This window comes from Salmo trutta, chromosome 13 (genome assembly GCF_901001165.1).
Source record: "Salmo trutta chromosome 13, fSalTru1.1, whole genome shotgun sequence".
In the NCBI taxonomy this organism is placed as follows: Eukaryota; Metazoa; Chordata; class Actinopteri; order Salmoniformes; family Salmonidae; genus Salmo; species Salmo trutta.
The window spans coordinates 3772352-3791101 of NC_042969.1; the positions used below are offsets into that span (position 1 = coordinate 3772352).

At 42.0% G+C, this 18750-nt stretch overlaps 1 protein-coding gene across 1 annotated transcript in view; it reads left to right on the top strand.

Annotated features, from left to right (window-relative positions):
* Nucleotides 1-18750, top strand: part of LOC115205082 (short transient receptor potential channel 3-like) — an 89416-nt gene that overhangs the window by 52778 nt on the left and 17888 nt on the right. Inside the window, exons 6-8 of the mRNA XM_029770673.1 lie at nt 1293-1526; nt 11529-11793; nt 13349-13544. Of these exons, the coding sequence (XP_029626533.1) occupies nt 1293-1526; nt 11529-11793; nt 13349-13544 (695 nt within the window). The remainder of the gene's footprint in view (nt 1-1292; nt 1527-11528; nt 11794-13348; nt 13545-18750) is intronic.

The following is an 18750-nucleotide window of genomic DNA, read 5'->3' on the forward strand; positions in this document are numbered from 1 at the left end:
AATTTAACATGGTTTTTATTTGATTTATTTTGCAGTCAAAGATTGTAGTTCCAGTATAGTTTTACAGATGTTTTTTTTCTATCAAGGCACGAGGTGAGACCCAAACGCAGACACAGGAGGCAGATGGTTGGAGTCTTACAATGTTTATTAATACAAAGGGGTAGGCAAGAGAATGGTCATGGACAGGCAAAAAGGTCAAAACCAGATCAGAGTCCAAGAGGTACAGAGTGGCAGACAGGCTTGTGGTCGAGGCAGGCAGAAAGGTCAGGCAAGTGGGTACAAAGTCCAGAAACAGGCAAGGGTCAAAACCGGGAGGACTAGAAAAAGGAGAATGCAAAAAGCAGGGGAATGGGAAAAATGCTGGTTGACTTGAAACTAAAGATGAACTGGCACAGAGAGACAGGAAACACAGGGATAAATACACTGCGGAAAATAAGCGACACCTGGAGGGGGTGGAGACAATCACAAGGACAGGTCAGGGCGTGACAATTTCAGTTTACTATATTAAAATTGTTGTCATTTAGTAGACACTCTCATCCAGAGTGACTTAGAGGAGCAATTAGGGTTAAGTGCCTTTCTCAAGGGCATCTCGACAGACTTTTCACCTAGTCAGCTCAGGGATTAAAACCAGCGACCTTTTGGTTACTGGCGCAACTCTCTAAACTGCTAGGATTTTCCTTTTCAGCGTATACTAAATTGTTTTTCCAAATGTAGTTTTTATTTTTGTTTCAGCTTTTGTTTACTAAAATAACCTTGCGGCAGAGGTTGCCGAACTATCGTCAAAAGTCAGACTAGGCGCACTGCATAGTTTCAGATGGCACTCTATCCCCACTCTTCGATCCAAACAGAAATGGACATCTTTTTTAGTTTGGTGCAGGGATTGAGCTGTTTTTGTACCAGGGTTTAGAGTTTTTAATCTGTAGTGCACAGCTAGATTCATTCAGTTGATTTAATAAACAAATTAACCTATTTTCAGGCCCTCAATGTGGTTTCTTTAGGTAGACATTAGGAGATTACTGAATCAACACACTGCGGTCTCACTATTGCCAGTCATGTTAATTAGGGCACAACATAGCTAAACAATTTGCAACGGAAAACGAAAATGAGCATTCTTATTGGATACGTCCAGTCTCTCTTCGTTTCAGACCTTTTTTTCAGTTGCATACCTAATTAACACAACCCATTTCCTCTTGATGTTGTTTCCTCTGTAGATTTTTCTCTCAGTTTCAGAACCGTTTAATCTGTTTGGTGCCTACTGAACACAACCCACAACTTTGTTGCTTCCTCTGCAGGAATGATGTGGTCGGAGTGTAAGGAGCTGTGGACCGAGGGGCCCAGGGAGTACATGCAACAGCTGTGGAACATTCTGGACTTCGGCATGCTCTCCATCTTCATTGCCGCTTTCACCGCTCGGTTCTTTGCCTTCCTCCAGGCCACCAGAGCCCAGCAGTACGTCAACGAAAAGATCCACACCACCGACCTCTCCCTGGTGACCCTACCCCCAGAGGTCAAATACTTTACCTACGGTGAGAGAAGAGCTACTGTATCGATTTTTATCCTAAAGTCAGGATGCACCCAATCAAATGTTATTTGTCACTGAAATAGTGACACGAGCAATAAATACAGAGTGAATAATGAATAATATTAATGAGTAAAAGCAGCATGGCTATATAGAGAGTACCAGTACCCGAGTCGATGTGCAGGGGTACAAGGTAATTGAGGGTGCACCCTTAGCTGTTTCCTGACGTCCACGATCATCTCCTTTATTTTGTTGACGTTGAGTGAGAGGTTGTTTTCCAGGCACCACACTCCCAGAGCCCTCACCTCCTCCCTGTAGGCTTTCTTGTCATCGTTGGTAATCAAGCCTACCACTGTTGTGTCGTCTGCAAACTTGATGATTGAGTTGGAGGCGTGCTTGGCCACGCAGTCATGGGTGAACAGAGAGTAGAGGAGGGGTCTGAGCACGCATCCTTGTGGGGCCCCATTGTTGAGGATCAGCGGAGTGGAGGTGATGGTTCCTACCTTCACCACCTAGGGGCGAAGTCAGGAAGTCCAGGACCCAGTTGCACAGGGCGGGGTTCAGACCCAGGGGCTCAAATTTAATGATGAGCCTGGAGGGTACTTTGGTGTTGAATGCTGAGCTATAGTCAATTAACAGCATTCTTATATAGGTATTCCTCTTGTCCAGATTGGACAGGGCAGTGTGCAGAGTGATGGCGATTGAATCGTCTGTGGATCTATTGGGGCGGTAGCAAATTGAAGTGGGTCTAGGGTGTCAGGTAAGTTAGAGGTGATATGAACCTTGACTAGTCTCTCAAAGCACTTCATGATGACAGAGGTGAATGCTACAGGGCCATAGTCGTTAAGTTCAGTTACCTTTGCCTTCTTGGGTACAGGAACAATGGTTGAACAATGTTGAATTGCGACTCCACTTTATCTCTATACTGACGTTTAGCTTGTTTGATTGCCTTGCAGAGATAATAACTACACTGTTTATATTCTGCCATATTACCAGTCAGTCGCCTTGCCCTGGTTAAATGTGGTGGTTTGCGCTTTCAGTTTTGCTTGAATGCTACCATCTATCCAGGGTTTCTTGTTAGGGTAGGTTTTAATAGTCACAGTGGGTGTTACATCTCCTATACACTTTCTTATGAACTCAGTCACCGTATCTGTGTATGCGTCTAGATTATTTTCGCAAGCTACTCGGAACATATCCCAGTCCACGTGATCAAACCAATCCTGAAGCGTGGATACCGATTGGTCAGACCAGCATTGAATAGTACGAAGCACGGGCACTTCCTGTTTGAGTTTCTGCCTATAGGACGGGAGGAGCAAGATGGAGTCGTGGTCAGATTTGCCGAAAGGAGGGCAGGGAGGGCCTTGTAAGCATTCCGGAAGTTTGAATAGCAATGGTCGAGAGTCTTAGTAGCGCGAGTAGGACAGTCAATGTGTTGATAGAACTTCGGCAGCCTAGTCCTCAGATTTGCTTTGTTAAAATCCCCAGCTACTATAAATGCAGCCTCAGGATATGTGGTTTCCAGTTTGCCTAAAGTCCAGTGAAGTTCTTTGAGGGCCGTCAAGGTTTTGGCTTGAGGTGGGATGTAAACGGCCGTGGCGATGATGGAGGAGAATTCTCTTGGGAGATAATATGGTTGGCATTTAATTGTGAGGTATTCTAGGTCAAGTGAACAAAAGGACTTGAGTTCCTGTATGTTCCTAGAATTACACCATAAGTCATTAATCATGAAGCACACCCCTCTGCCCTTCTGCTTCCCATAGAGATATTTATTACTGTCGGCGCGATATACTGAGAATCCTGCTGGCTTTACCGACTCCAACAGAATATCCCGAGAGAGCCATGTTTCTGTGAAAGAAAGTATGTTACAGGCCCCGATGTCTCTCTGGAAAGAAAGACTGAACATTAGCGAGTAATATACTCGGAAGCGGTGGGTGGTGTGCGCGCCTCTAATTCAAACCAGCAGGCCACCTCGAGTGCCTGTCCTCCACCAGCGATGTTTTGGATCAGCCTTTGGAATAAGTTTAATTTCTCTGGGAAGAGTGAACAAAGGATCTGCTCCAGGGAAGTTGTATTCCTGGTCGTAATTGTCATCGTCGTGTGTGTAGGTGGCAGGGAAGTCAGGCGCAGGAGAAACCAACTTGGTATAACTGGAGTAGTTTAATAAAGAAATAAAATCAAACTCCAAAACCAACGTACGTAAATAAAATAACATGGGTCAAATAAACCCGTCGCACACCAATACAAAATACACGAGCACATAACAAACAAACAATCTCTGACAAGGACATGAGGGTAAACAGAGGGTTAAATACACAACATGTAATGAATGGGATTGGAACCAGGTGTGTAGGAAGACAAGACAAAACCAATGGAAAATGAAAAATTGATAAATGATGGCTAGAAGACCGGTGACATCGAACGGCGAGCACCACCCGAACAAGGAGGGGCATCGACTTCGGCAGAAGTCGTGACAGTAATGCTGGTAGTTCTGGTGAGTTACCGCCTCTAATATCCAATAGTTCTTCCCGGCTGTATGTAATGACACAAAACATTTCCTGAGCTAATAATGTAAAAAATAGTACATAAAGAAATGAAATACTGCAAAGTTTAAGAGCTAGTAGCGAGGCTCCGTTGGGGCCATCTTCCAGTGTCTTCCAGTGCTATGTTCTTATACAGTGGGGAGAACAAGTATTTGATACACTGCCTATTTTGCAGGTTTTCCTACTTACAAAGCATGTAGAGGTCTGTAATTTTTATCATAGGTACACTTCAACTGTGAGAGACGGAATCTAAAACAAAAATCCAGAAAATCACATTGTATGATTTTTAAGTGCCCATGAACGCCATGGGCATGGGTCTGTTTGAAACAAGTTGGTATAACAGACCGGGTCAGAGATGGTTGAAAATGTCAGTGAAGAAACTTGCCAGCTGGTCAGTGCATTCTCTGAGTACGCATCCTGGTATTCCATCTGGCCCCGCGGCCTTGTAAATGTTAACCTGTTTAAAGGTCTTACATTGGCTACGGAGAGCGAGATCACACAGTCATCCAGAACAGCTGGTGCTCTCATGCATGGTTCAGTGTTGTTTGCCTCAAAGGAGCATAGAAGGCATTTAGCTCGTCTGGTAGACTCATGTCGGTGGGCAGCTCACGGCTGGGTTTCCCTTTATAATTCATGAGAGTTTGCAAGACCTGCCACATCAGTCAAGCGTCAGAGCCAGCGTAGGATTTGATCTTAGTCCTGTATTGATGCTTTGCCTGTTTGATGGCTTGTTGGAGGGTGTAGCGGGATTTCTTATAAGCTTCCGGATTAATGTCCCAAATGTTGAAAGTGGCAGCTCTAGCATTTAGCTCAGTGCGGATGTTGCATGTAATCCATGGCTTCTGGTTGGGGTATGTACGTACAGTGGTTCCTCCTTTAAAAGTTGCGAGCTTACACTGCAGGACTTAGAGGTACCCAGCGTCACTGCTTCATTATTCCAGACTACCGCAGGGGGGAGTTAGAGCACTCATTATGCATTTGGGTCCCAAGGTTTTTATATGACCAATCATATCGAGTGGTTCCAATGACAAATTTAATGTTATGCCACCCGTCACTGGTGACTTTCTCCAGCAAAGATGTCTGACAAAAACATTACGGTGGAAGCAAATCTAAGAAATTATGACGTCATAATGAGTCAAGCAAAAAATGTACAATTGAGAGGAATATGTTAGCGACATATTTGTAGAGACAAACGATTGTGCATATTTTTTGTCGTAAAGTTAATTTACGAAAATCGCTATTTAGCAAGTTAGCTGACTAGCTAACTCTAGCCAGCTAGCTAGCTAGTGTTATGACATGAGTATGAAATTGTAATTTGTGTTGTACAATTGTGTAAGCTTGCCTTGCTTATATTTGCCATGCAATGCAGCTGAGGTAACATAGCTAACTAACTATTTACTTGTGTATTGTGTAGTGGAAGGTAAAAATTACTGTGTGCCTATGGATGTGTAGCTAGCTACAGTATGTAGCCGATCTGTGTATGGACCCTAAAACGTTAGGTTCTGAACTAATATTCATACCAATCTATGAATCTCAGGTACCATAGTTGTTGTATCGACTTCAAGTCTGAATGGCATTAATGAAGCCTATGGATAGAGTAGAATATAATAACTTTATTGTGCCATGGATGCAAGTCCTATATACATGTACTGTAGTTATTACCACGCATGAGATACCCATATTGTAGCCTGTACATTGAATATATTCACTGATCATGTACTCTTCCTTGGTAAATAAAGGTGTGGTTCAGGTATGAATCTCTGTGAGACATTCTTTTTCAGTCATATCCAATACCAGGTGTATCTAACTCCATTCTTTGAATGATGCTGTGACTGCATGTATGTATTACAATTATACACTTCAACAGTGTTTACCACTCCTGCTCCTGGGACATCAATGATTACACATTGTAACTATGCAATAGACTAGAAACATGATTTAAGTAAAGGCTGATTTGTAATTCATATATACAGAAATAAAAAACAGTACACTACACTTCCTATGCATATCTAACTCCCTTCATCTGCATTCATCTGAGGACACAGGATAGTATTCCAATGAGATACTTAATTTCCACCAGTGGAGAATGTGAAACGCTTTATTGAAAGTTCATTATCCAGGTGTTATAAATACATAATACATGCATTATAATTATGATCATTGTAATATTATATTATAAATACAAGTTAAATCTGTACTTCAATGCACATATGGTGTGCATTATTAAAAAAAAGAGTGCTACCCTAATCTTCTCTTAGTTCATCACAATTACATAGTGTCTCTAGCTGTGTCTCCTAACCAGCCTTGGGCCCCCCGGTTGGCCCGAAGGTTATCTTAAGAGCGGGTGAGGTGGCGATGACGGGACTGGCTTCCTCTCTCACATCAACAAACTTGATATGCTGAATTCTTGACGCACAACTGAAGGTGCTGCCATACCCTGCCAGCATGCGAGCCACTCAGGCAGAGAAAGACGCATGGAAGAGGGCGAGGAACGAGATGGGAGTAACAATCCAGGCTATTTGCTCTGAGACCGGCATAATAATGTAATGAAACAAGCAGGGAACAGGTTTCGAACCCTCAACATTCTTGCCCGAAGTCCAGCACGCTATCAACTGTGCCCAAATGTATTAATTGGGGTTGGGGCCAATTGTGGCTAAAAACACTTTATCAATTGGAATCTTTAACAAGTGGAAAGGGGGAAAAGTATTATAATTAGTTTTTCACAATGGGTTATTAGCTGAACAATAGACTATTCAACCTTTACTAAAGAATTGTCTAATAGCCGAGCTAAGTGTGAACCCCCCTCCCAACTTGCAACAAATCATTTGTATCTACCTTTCCACATCTACCTACACAAGTATCTGCCTACACACGGTTAATGTTCTGGGGAAAAAAATATATCTACAAATATTGGTCATGGCTCCTGAGTGGCGAAGCAGTCTAAGGCACTGCATCTCAGTGCAAGAGGCATTACTACAATCCCTGGTTCGAATACAGGCTGTATCACATCCAACCGTGATTGGGAGTGCCATAGGGCGGCGCACAATTGGCCCAGCGTCACCCGGGGTAGGCTGTCATTGTAAATAAGAATTTGTTCTTACTTGACTTGCCTAGTTAAATAAAGGTTAAATAAAAAATAAAAAAATGGCGGCAACCGCAGCGCAATCAATAGGAGTTGAGGTGTGGCAGGTGCTGAAAATATAGCTAACCTGTTATGCAAGTGTTGCACACCAACAGATGGAGAAAACCTACACCAGTCGAGCAATTCATTTCAACAATAATCTTCATTTTAATTTGACTTTACAAACAACAAGAGCGCTTATTTGGATTCTAATTCTTCAGAGCCTAGACCTATATAAAATAACTTAACTGGCTGATGCAGGTTTGATACCCGTGCCGACCGCCACCGGGAGACCCATGAGGTGGCTTTTGGTTTTAATTTAGAATCCTCCAATCCTCTATATGTAATTATTAGCGGAGAGCCACGTCTTATTTTTTGATATACTGTAGACCTACCCTAGGGGACATGAGTCTCACTAGTGTTGAGTAATGTGCTGTTAAAAGTGGTGTAGGTCTTATTTATGTCACGTCCTGACCAGTAAAAGGGGTTGTTTGTTATTATAGTTTGATCAGGGGGTGTTTGTTTAGTGTGTTTTTTTGGGGGGGGGGAAATGTTCTATTTATGTCTATTTCTATGTCTGTGTCTATTTATTCTAATTTCTATGTTTAGTTTATTGGGTTCACCTTCAGTTGGAGGCAGCTGTTCCTCATTGCCTCTAATTGAAGGTCCTATTTAATAGGGGTGTTTTTTCATTGGGATTTGTGGGTAGTTGTTCTTTGTATAGCTTAGTAGCCTTACAGGACTGTTTCGTCGTTGTTTTTGTTATTTTGTGTTCACGTTTTTCCCTAAATAAAAAGGAAGATGAGTATACACATTCCCGCTGCGTTTTGGTCCAATCAGTACGACGACCGTGACAATTTATTTAAAGTTAGAAGCAATAGAATTTGAAGCGAAAGCCTACAACTATTTTAGCACTGTTTTGCGAGGTTCTGAGACAAGTATGAGGAATGGGCTTGAGAAATCAATTACATTTTTATTTTCACTTAATCTCAGTTTGGGTATTGGTTAGACTAGAATTAGAAAATTAGGGTGAAGAAATGTTATGCTCTTAGTGTAACCTTTATTTAACTAGGCAAGTCAGTTGAGAACAAATTCTTATTTACAAGGACAGCTTATCCTTCCTCCCTGGCAGGGAAGTGAACCCCGGTCTCCCGCGTGCCCTGTCCGTACCACACAGGGATTCTTTAGCTGAATAGCCCAGTACTGTACTGCCGACCGTCACGTTGTACAGTGCCATATTTTCCGTTCCATCCTAACGGACAATTAAATAACTAGCCACAGAATGCTGCAGCAGCCCACAAGGTGTGCTGCAGTGTGACACAACTTTTAAAGGAGTAACCACTGTACGGTCACTGTGAAGACAACGTCGTCGATGCAATTATTAATGAAGCCGGTGACTGATGTAACTGATTTCCCAAAGGGAGGGAGAGGGAGGGCCTTGTATGCGTTTCTGAGTGTGGAGTAAAGGTCATTTAGAGTTTTGTCGCCTCTATTTGCATAGGTGACATGCTGGTAAAAATCTGGTAAAACGGATTTTGTTGTGTGGTGTTAGTGCCAGCATTGGTTTGTGGTGATAAATAGACAGCTACGAAAAATATAGATGGGAACTCTCTTGTTAAATAGTATGGTCTGCAGCTTATGAGGTATTCTGACTCAGGCAAAAAAAACTCTAGACTTCCTAAACATTAGAGATCGCGCACCAGCTGTTGTTATCAAAGAGACACACCGCTGCCCCTCTCGCCTTACCCGAATCTGCCATCTGATCTTGACGATGCATAGAAAAAACAGAGCTGGATATCCATGTCCTCGTTCAGCCACGACTCCGAGAAACATAGGATATTACAGTTCTTTCAGGTCCCGTTGATAGGATTGTCTCAAACGGAGCTCATCCAGTTTATTCTCCAGTGACTGCACGTTCGCCAACAAAGTAGAGGGCAATGATGGTCTACTTGCTTGCCAACGTAGTCAAGACACCACCTCGCTTGCCTCTCTTTCGCCGCTGCTTTCTCTTTCGAGTGCGAGGGATCAGGGCCTGGTCCGGGGTAAGCAGAATGCCCAAAACTTGCTGAAGTAGAAATCGTCATCAAATCGAGGTTAATGATCACTGTTCTGATGTCCACAAGCAGTTTTTGGTCATATGAAATGATGGCGAGAAACATTATGTACAAAAATGTAAGATCAGCAACAACCAGATTCTTTTTAAAACCTCTTGAGGATACAATCCCGTTAACGGGATTGGTTGGACAACAGCCAGTGAGATAGCATGGCGCGATATTCAAAACAAAATAATCTCAAAATTAAAATTAAAGTATTATACGGCATTTTAAAGATACTCTACTCGTTAATCCAATCACATTGTCCGATTTCAAAAAGGCTTTACGGTGAAAGAAAAACATTAGATTATTTTAGCATAGCACCTCGCAAAAAAAAAAGCAATTTTCCAAGCACGATAGCCATCACAAAACCAGATATACAGCTAAAATTAAGCACTAACCTTTGACAATCTTCATCAGATGACACTCCTAGGACATCATGATAGACAATACATGCATTTTTTGTTTGATCAAGTTTATATTTATATCCAAAAACCCAATTTTTACATTGGTGCGTGACGTTCAGAAAATGTTTTCTCCCCATAACACTTCGGTGAATAGGCACATTTAATTTACGGAATAACTCATAAACGTTGAAAAAATGTATAACAATTATTTAAAGAATTAGAGATAATCTACTCCTTTATGCAACCACTTTGTCAGATTTCAAAATAACGTTACGGAAAAAGCACATTGTTCAATATTCTGAGTACAGAACTTAGCCTTCAATGCTAAGCTATACAGTTAGCCTACAACCACCGTGTCGACAAATCTCTAACAATATGTTCGAAATATTTACTTACCTTTGCTGATCTTCGGCGGAATGCACTCGGATGGGCACCCACTTCCACAAGAAATGTTCATTTGTTCTGCAAAGTCCATCATTTATGTCCAAATACGTCCGTTTTGTTGACCCATCCAGAACACTACAATGCCATGTGGCGTGGACGCAAATCCATAGACGAAATGTTCAACGTTCCATACCGTTTGTAGAAATACGTCAAACGATGTTTACAATCAATCCTTTAGGGTATTTTTTTATGTAAAATTACGATAATTTTACAACCGGGCAATAGCTATTCATCCCAGAAGAAAAATATAAAAACAATGACGTCACGTACACGCGCATCATGACACCTCTCCTCAGACTGGCCAGTGATTGACTAAGCCAAAATGATCTGCCCGGTAACAGATGACGGTTGAAACCAGTTCATAAAGATTGTTGACAGCCAATGGAAGAGTTAGGAGGTGTAACGTAAATCCTATGTCACTGTAATTTTCCAAGGGATTCAAAACAAAAACTACATTTCTAAATTCTCCCACTTCCTGATTCAATTTTTCTCAGGTTTTTTGCCTGCCATATGAGTTCTGTTATACTCACAGACACCATTCAAACAGTTTTAGAAACTTCAGAGTGTTTACTATTCAAATCTACTAATAATATGCATATTCTATTTTCTGGGCCAGAGTAGTAACCTGTTTAAATTAGGTACGTTTTTCATCCGGCCATGAAAATACTAGCCCCTAGTTAATGCAGACTTCGTCAGGAGCCCGTAAAACGGCAGCTATCCACTGCAGCGCCATCTTCTTAAACCTGTGAAATAGTTGAGACAAGTAGGCATCTTGCACACATCTACAAATACTACCACAAGTGTCAATACAGATGTTTCCTGACCACTTGCCCTGCAAGACGTGTAACAGTGTTAGCAATGATTATGCTTAAGGGCAGGCACACTAATCTCAAGAATCATTAGATTCTTAGCACAGGTTAAGCTCTAATTGTCTAATCGTACACAGTGACGTACACATACAGAATTACTTTAAGTGCAACATTATCCACCTAGTACACTGTACGCAGAAGGGAGAAAAATTATCATTAGGTATATCATTAGAACATGCAAAAGGATAAACATTTAAAATCACATAAATGCCTGTTTTTTATTTGACATTGAGAACATATGTGGCCTATGCAAATTGTGGTGGCAACTTATTTTATAGTCCTGTTTCATTTAGTTTTAGCTGATATTTAGTGAGAAATTGTATGTATTGGTGCTTGTGTTGATGAATCCTAAAGAAACAAAAGACTACTTTTTGGGGAATTATTATACAATTACTATTTTCTGTGTTATTTCAAAGCCCACAAAGACATAGTGGGACTGTAAAACAAAGTGTAACCCAACCATTGTGTAGAACAGTCATATAGCGCAATGCATTAAACACATGTTCATGTTGCTGTTGCCCATTCCTCCACTTAGCAAGAGACAAATGGCTGCCGTCGGACCCCCAGCTGATCTCAGAAGGGCTGTACGCCATCGCTGTGGTGCTGAGCTTCACACGCATCGCTTACATCCTGCCGGCTAATGAGAGCTTTGGACCGCTCCAGATCTCCCTGGGCCGCACGGTCAAAGACATCTTCAAGTTTATGGTCCTGTTCATCATGGTCTTCCTGGCGTTCATGATCGGCATGTTCATCCTCTATTCTTACTACTTGGGTGCCAAGGTCAACCCGGCCTTCACCACGTGAGTGATATAGCAGACACATAGAGGACACTTGTGTATAGAGAACACTTATTGGAATAGACATATGGTGAGACACTTATGGGAACAGACTTATAGGGACTCACAACATAAGAGAACATTAATTGATGGTCACTCAGGCAGGTCTGGAGTCAGTGACAGGAACTGCTCTGTACACAGTCACTCTGTATGGACTGACAGTCAGTAGGGAGGCTTTGTACACATTCAACCATACTGTTTTGTCCCCAAAGTCCCTAAAATGAATACACTCATAAAACATAAGACTTGAGAATACGATTGGTACACATTTATAAAGTAATACTGCTTGGGACATATCTACATAAAAAAAATCTCCAACAAATGAGTTCTCCATTCATGTAGGGAGCTCTTTTCTTCCTCTATTGAGCCCATTCATGCAGCGCTAGCTCATTCAGTCTATCAACTCAGTCATTGTAGTGCAGAATAAAGTTGAAAATGGCCAACCTTGGACTCCCTTTCTAAGAGTTCTTCAAAACTGAATTGGAAAAGGCACCGCCGAGCTTGTGACAGCTCAGCAAAAATAACTAATATCACACTGGAGTGGATTACCGCCAAGGTTGCTGTTTCCAAGCTGAGGCTGAGAAAATGAAATCCTTCCCATTGTTATGGTTATTCTTTTCCTCTATTGTCTTAGTGTCCATATTGCATTTCATTAGCCAAGCTGCCTTGGCATAAATGCAACACACACACAAATCTAACATTGCCAAGAGTCACAATTGTCACGTTCTGACCTTAGTATGAGGTCATTTTTCCATAGTAGATTGGTCAGGGCCTGACAGGGGGGTGTTTTTGTCTATGTATTTTGGGTTTTCTGTTTTCTATGTGGGTTGTCTAGATTGTCGTTCTATGTTGTATTTTCTATGTTGGTGCCGGGTGTGGTTTCCAATCAGAGGCAGGTGTTTTTCGTTGTCTCTGATTGGAAGCCATACTTAGGCAGCCTGTTTTTCATGGGGTTTTGTGGGTGGTTGTTTTCCGTTTCGTTGTTTGTACCTGACGGGACTGTTGTTGGTCGTTTTGTTATTTTGCAAAGTGTTTTCATTAAAAGTAATATGAGCACTTGACACGCCGCATTTTGGTCTCCTTTAGACGACCCTTATTACAACAATGGTCATTTCTGCTCTTATCAAGGACATCTGTGGAATTCATATTACACAAAATATAAAATACAGCAACATCACCTGAAATAAAAAAGATATAATTTCATGGCAACAATTCTCACGTTATAAATGTTTCTCGAAGGGACTTTGGCAACCAGAATACTTTAACACAGGATGATGCATTTTAGTATTAAGCAAGACATGCCAATATATTTGGTTCATTCCCCACACACTTATGAGTTAGGCTACACATGAGGTGACATCACTTTATTTGAAGCAGCACTTTATCGCCTGTCACTTTGGGCAACAGCCAAATGTAGTTTGTGATTTCGCTAGGGCACAACAACAATCTAGAAACCCCTAATCTGATCAGCCTGTCCTATAGCTTTCTTATCCCCTTCCTTCCTTCCTTGTCACCGTAGGGTGGAGGAGAGCTTCAAGACTCTGTTCTGGTCTATATTTGGACTGTCCGAGGTGTCCTCTGTGGTGCTCAAGTACAACCACAAGTTCATCGAGAACATCGGCTACGTGCTCTATGGAATCTACAACGTGACCATGGTGGTGGTGTTGCTCAACATGCTGATTGCCATGATCAACAGCTCTTATCAAGAAATCGAGGTGAGTCACTGGTGTAGTGAAGTTGCCCCTAGATACTGATCTTGGGTAAATAAAAGAAGGGAAGCAGATCCTAGATCTGTACGTAGGGGGAAACTTCACCGCAGAGGTTAGTCAGTGGCATCTGTAGACCCACCATTTCATCTGATTATAGTTATAGGGATACTAGTGTATTTTGGTGTAATCTTTTTGTGTGCAGTGCATTCGGAAAGTATTAACTTTTTCAAAATGTTGTTACGTTACAGCTTTATTCTTTTTGCAAATGTGTAAAAAAAAAATATTAAAAAAAACGGAAATATCACATTTACGTAAGTATTCAGTACCTTGTTGAAGCACCTTTGGCAGTGATTACAGCCTTAAGTTTTCTTGGATATGACGCTACAAGCTTGGCACACCTGTATTTGTGGAGTTTCTTCATTCTTCTCTGCAGATCCTCTCAAGATCTGTCAGGTTGGATGGGGAGCGTCGCTGCACAGCTATTTTCAGGTCTCTCCAGAGATGTTCGATTGGGTTCAAGAAAGGGCTCAGGCTGGGCCATTCAAGGACATTCAGAGACTTGTCCCGAAGCCACTCCTGCGTTGTCTTGGCTGTGTGCTTATAGTTGTTGTCCTGTTGGAAGGTGAACCTTCGCCCCAGTCTGAGGTCCTGAGAGCTCTGGAGCAGGTTTCCATCAAGTATCTCTCTGTACTTTGCTCCGTTCAACTTTCCCTCGATCCTGACTAGTCTCCCAGTCCCTGCCGCTGAAAAACATCCCCAAAGCATGATGCGAGGAGCCGCTGCTTCCAATTGAAGGTCAAGAACAAAACTGCACATAGAAACAGAGTGACTAGAATAAACATAGAAAATGCCCTAACATAGAACATATACCAAACCTCTAGACCACTCTAATCAAACACCCCTTGTCTATACACATAGACTAACAATCCCCGAAACATATAAACAAAATACCCCCTGCCACGTCCTGACCATACTAAACACTAACAAATAACACCTTTACAGGTCAGAACGTGACAGCTGCCACCACCATGCTTCACCGTAGGGATAGTATTGGCCAGGTGATGATGAGCGGTACCTGGTTTCCTCCAGATGTGACGCTTAGCATTCAGGTCAAAGAGTTCAATCTTGGTTTCATCAGACCAGAGCATCTTGTTTCTAATGGTCAGAGTCCTTTAGGTGCCTTATCTGAAACACAAGCGGGCTGTCATGTGCCTTTTATTGAGGAGTGACTTTCATCTGGCCACTCTACCATAAAGGCCTGATTGGTGGAGAGCTGCAGAGATGGTTGTCCTTCTGGAAGGTTCTTGAATCCCCACAGAGGAACTGTGGAGCTCTGTCAGAGTGACCATTGGGTTCTTGGTCACCTCCCTGACCAAGGCCCTTCTCCCCCGAGTGGTCAGTTTGGTCGGTTGGCCAGCTCTAGGAAGAATCTTGGTGGTTCCAAACTTCCTCCATTTAAGAATGATGGAGGCCACAGTGTTCTTGGGGACCTTCAATGCTGCTGAATGTTTTTGGTACCCTTCCCCAGATCTGTGCCTCGACACAATGCTGTCTCGGAGATCTACGGACAAATCCTTCGACCTCATGGCTTGGTTTTTGCTCTGACATGCACTATCAACGGTGGAACCTTATATAGACAGGTGTGTGCCTTTCCAAATCATGTCCAATCAATTGAATTTACCACTGGTGGACACCAATCAAGTTGTAGAAACATCTCAAAGATAATCAATGGAAAGAGGATGCACCTGAGCTGAATTCCGAGTCTCATAGCAAAGGGTCTGAATACTTATGTAAATAAGGTATTTATGTTTTTTATTTTTAATACATTTGCAAACATTTATAAAAACCTGTTTTCGGTTTGTCATCATGGGGTTTTGTGTGTAGATTGATGAGGGAACATTTTAATTTAATCCATACTTTTCAGAATAGACTGTATATACACCATATGACCAAAACTATGTGTACACCTGCTCGTCGAACATCTCATTCCAAAATCATGGGCATTAATATGGAGTTGGCCCCGCCTTTGCTGCTATAACAGCCTCCACTTTTCTGATAAGGCTTTCCACTAGATGTTGGAACATTGCTTCGGGGACTTGCTTCCATTCAACCACAAGAGCATTAGTGAGGTCGGGCACTGATGTTGGGCGATTAGGCCTGGCTTGCAGTCAGCGTTCCAATTAATCTCAAAGGTGTTCGATGGGATTGAGGTCAGGGCTCGGTGCAGGCCAGTCAAGTTCTTCCACACCGATCTCAACAAACCATTTCTATATGGACCTCGCTTTGTGCACAGGGGCATTGTCATGCGGAAACAGGAAAAGGCCTTCCTCCAAACTGTTGCCACAAAGTTGGGAGCACAGAATCATCTAGAATGTCATTGTATGCTGTAGCATTAAGATTTCCCTTCACTGGAAGTAATGGGCCTAATTTGAACCATGAAAACAGCCCCAGACTATTATATAGCCTCCACCAAACTTTAGAGTTGGCACTATGCATTCAGGCAGGTAGCGTTCTCCTGGCACCTGCCAAACCCAGATTCGTCTGTGGGACTGCCAGATGGTGAAGCTTGATTCATTGCTCCAGAGAACGCGTTTCCACTGCTCCAGAGTCCAATGGCAGCAAGCTTTAAACCACTCCATGGATTTGCGCATGGTGATCTTGTGTGCGGTTGCTCGGCCATGGAAACCCATTTCATGAAGCCCCCGACGAACAACTGACGTTGCTTCCAGAGGCAGTTTTGAACTCAGTGGTGAGTGTTGCAACCAAGGAGAGACACGCTACGCGCTTCAGCACTCGGCGGTCCCGTTCTGTGAGCTTGTGTGGTCTACCAATTTGCAGCCGAGCTGTTGTTGTTCCTAGACCTTTCCACTTCACAACAACAGCACTTACAGTTGACCGGGGCAGCTCTAGCAGGGCAGAAATGTGACGAACTGACTTGTTTGAAAGGTGGCATCCTATGACGGTGCCACGTTGAAAGTCACTGAGCTTGTCAGTAAGGCCTTTCTACTGCCAATGTTCGTCTTCGGAGATTGCATGGCTCTGTGATTTTATTTTATACACCTGTCAGGTGTGGCTGAAATAGACGAATCCACGAATTTGAATGGGTGTCCACATACTTTTGCATATATATATATATATATATATATATATATATATATTATTTTTTAAATTTTTTTTATAGGCTCCTCAGAGGAGGAAGGGGAGGACCATCCTCCTCAGTGAATTTCATAAAATAAAAATAGTGAAACATTAAAAAAGTTATACTTTTTAGATAAAACTGTACAAAATACATTCACGTCACCAAATAATTGATTAAAACACACTGTTTTGCAATGAAGGTCTACAGTAGCCTCAATAGCACTCTGTAGGATAGCACCATGGTGTAGCTGGTGTCCGTCCTCCTCTGGGTACATTGACTTCAATACAAAACCTAGGAGGCTTATGGTTCTCACCCCTTTCCATTCACTTACACAGTAATTATGACAACTTCCAGAGGACATCCTCCAATCTATCACATCTCTTGCAGCATGAACTGACATGTTGTCCACCCAATCAAAGGATCAGAGAATGTATCTAGTACTGAAAGCATAAGCTACAGCTAGCTAGCACTGCAGTGCATAAAATGTGGTGAGTAGTTGACTCAGAGAGAAATACAATAGTTGAACAGTTTTGAAGAAATTAATTTCTTAAAAAATGGAGGAGAGAGAGAGTGTCATTTTTGTTTTACTTTCACTTACTTAGCTAGGAAATGCAGCTAGCTACTTTAGCTTACTCAAACAACTTGCTCAAACAGAGGGATGCTATGTTAGCTAGCTGGCTATGACTATCCAACACTGGAAATCTTCCAAATCAAGGTAAGCTTTTGGTTTTACTAATTTATTGCCACCGGGGCCCGCCGGTGTAACGGCTAAACTGCTTACTACTGACTGTACACTGTACTGCATGATTGTTCGGGTTTACTAACGTGTTAGTTCTATTATCTGTGTTGACTATGATGTTACTTTGGCTAATATGGTGACAACGATGTAGGCAGTGTGTAGCGGTTATGATATGTAGGTTTTGTCTTGCTGATGTGTTGTGCACAAGCAAAGGGAAAAGGTAAGAGGAGGAGAGCGCGTAGATGTGAGAAGGAATACAACAAGCTGTTTGTATGTGGCTATGAAAGTGCACTGTTTGCGTGTGATCAGGGGTGTATTCATTCCACTGATTCTGTTGAAAAACATTTCTTAAACGGAAGTGAACGGAATGACACGGGGATAAACATACCTGAATAGAAACTCTCGTTTGCAACTGTTGGACTAATGATTACCCCCTAGATCAGTTAGATGCAGGCAAGAGTGTGCAAGGTGGAATTAAATGTGTCACTGTCTGTCCATGTGTCACTGTCTGTCATCTCAAATCATTCTCTCAACCTGTGTGCTCCTATTTTATAAACTTTCATTCATAGGCTAGTTTGTAGCAACCTCATGATGGGTATAGCAAAACTTTGAGTTAATGTAGTAGCCTAAACCTATCACTGTTACATTGAACTGGTTGAATGGCATATGAATGACAGTCATCCAATATGCTGTAATAGAAATAAGGCCATGCTCATAAAAAAATAGCATCCTCCAATATATATATATATATATATATATATATATATATATATATACATACATACATACATACATACATACATACATACATACATACATACATACAGTACCAGTCAAAAGTTTGGACACACCTACTCATTCAAGGGTTTTTCTTTATTTTTACTATTTTCTACAACTAGGAATTAACACATATGGAATCATGTAGTTACCAAAAAAGTGTTAAATAAATAAAAATCTATTTTATATTTGACATTCTTCAAAGTAGCCACCCTTTGCCTTGGTGACAGCTTTGCACATTCTTGGCATTCTTTCAACCACCTTCACCTGGAATGCTTTTCCAACAGTCTTGAAGGAGTCCCACATATGCTGAGCACTTGTTGGCTGCTTTTCCTTCACTCTGTAGTCTAACTCATCCCAAACCATCTCAATTGGGTTGAGGTCAGGTGATTGTGAAGGCCAGGTCATCTGATGCAGTACTTCATCACTCGCCTTGGTCAAGTAGCCTTTACAAAGCCTGGAGGTGTGTTTTTGGTCCTTGTCCTGTTGAAAAACAAATGGTAGTCCCACTAAGCACAAACCAGATGGGATAGCGTATCGCTGCAGAATGATGTGGT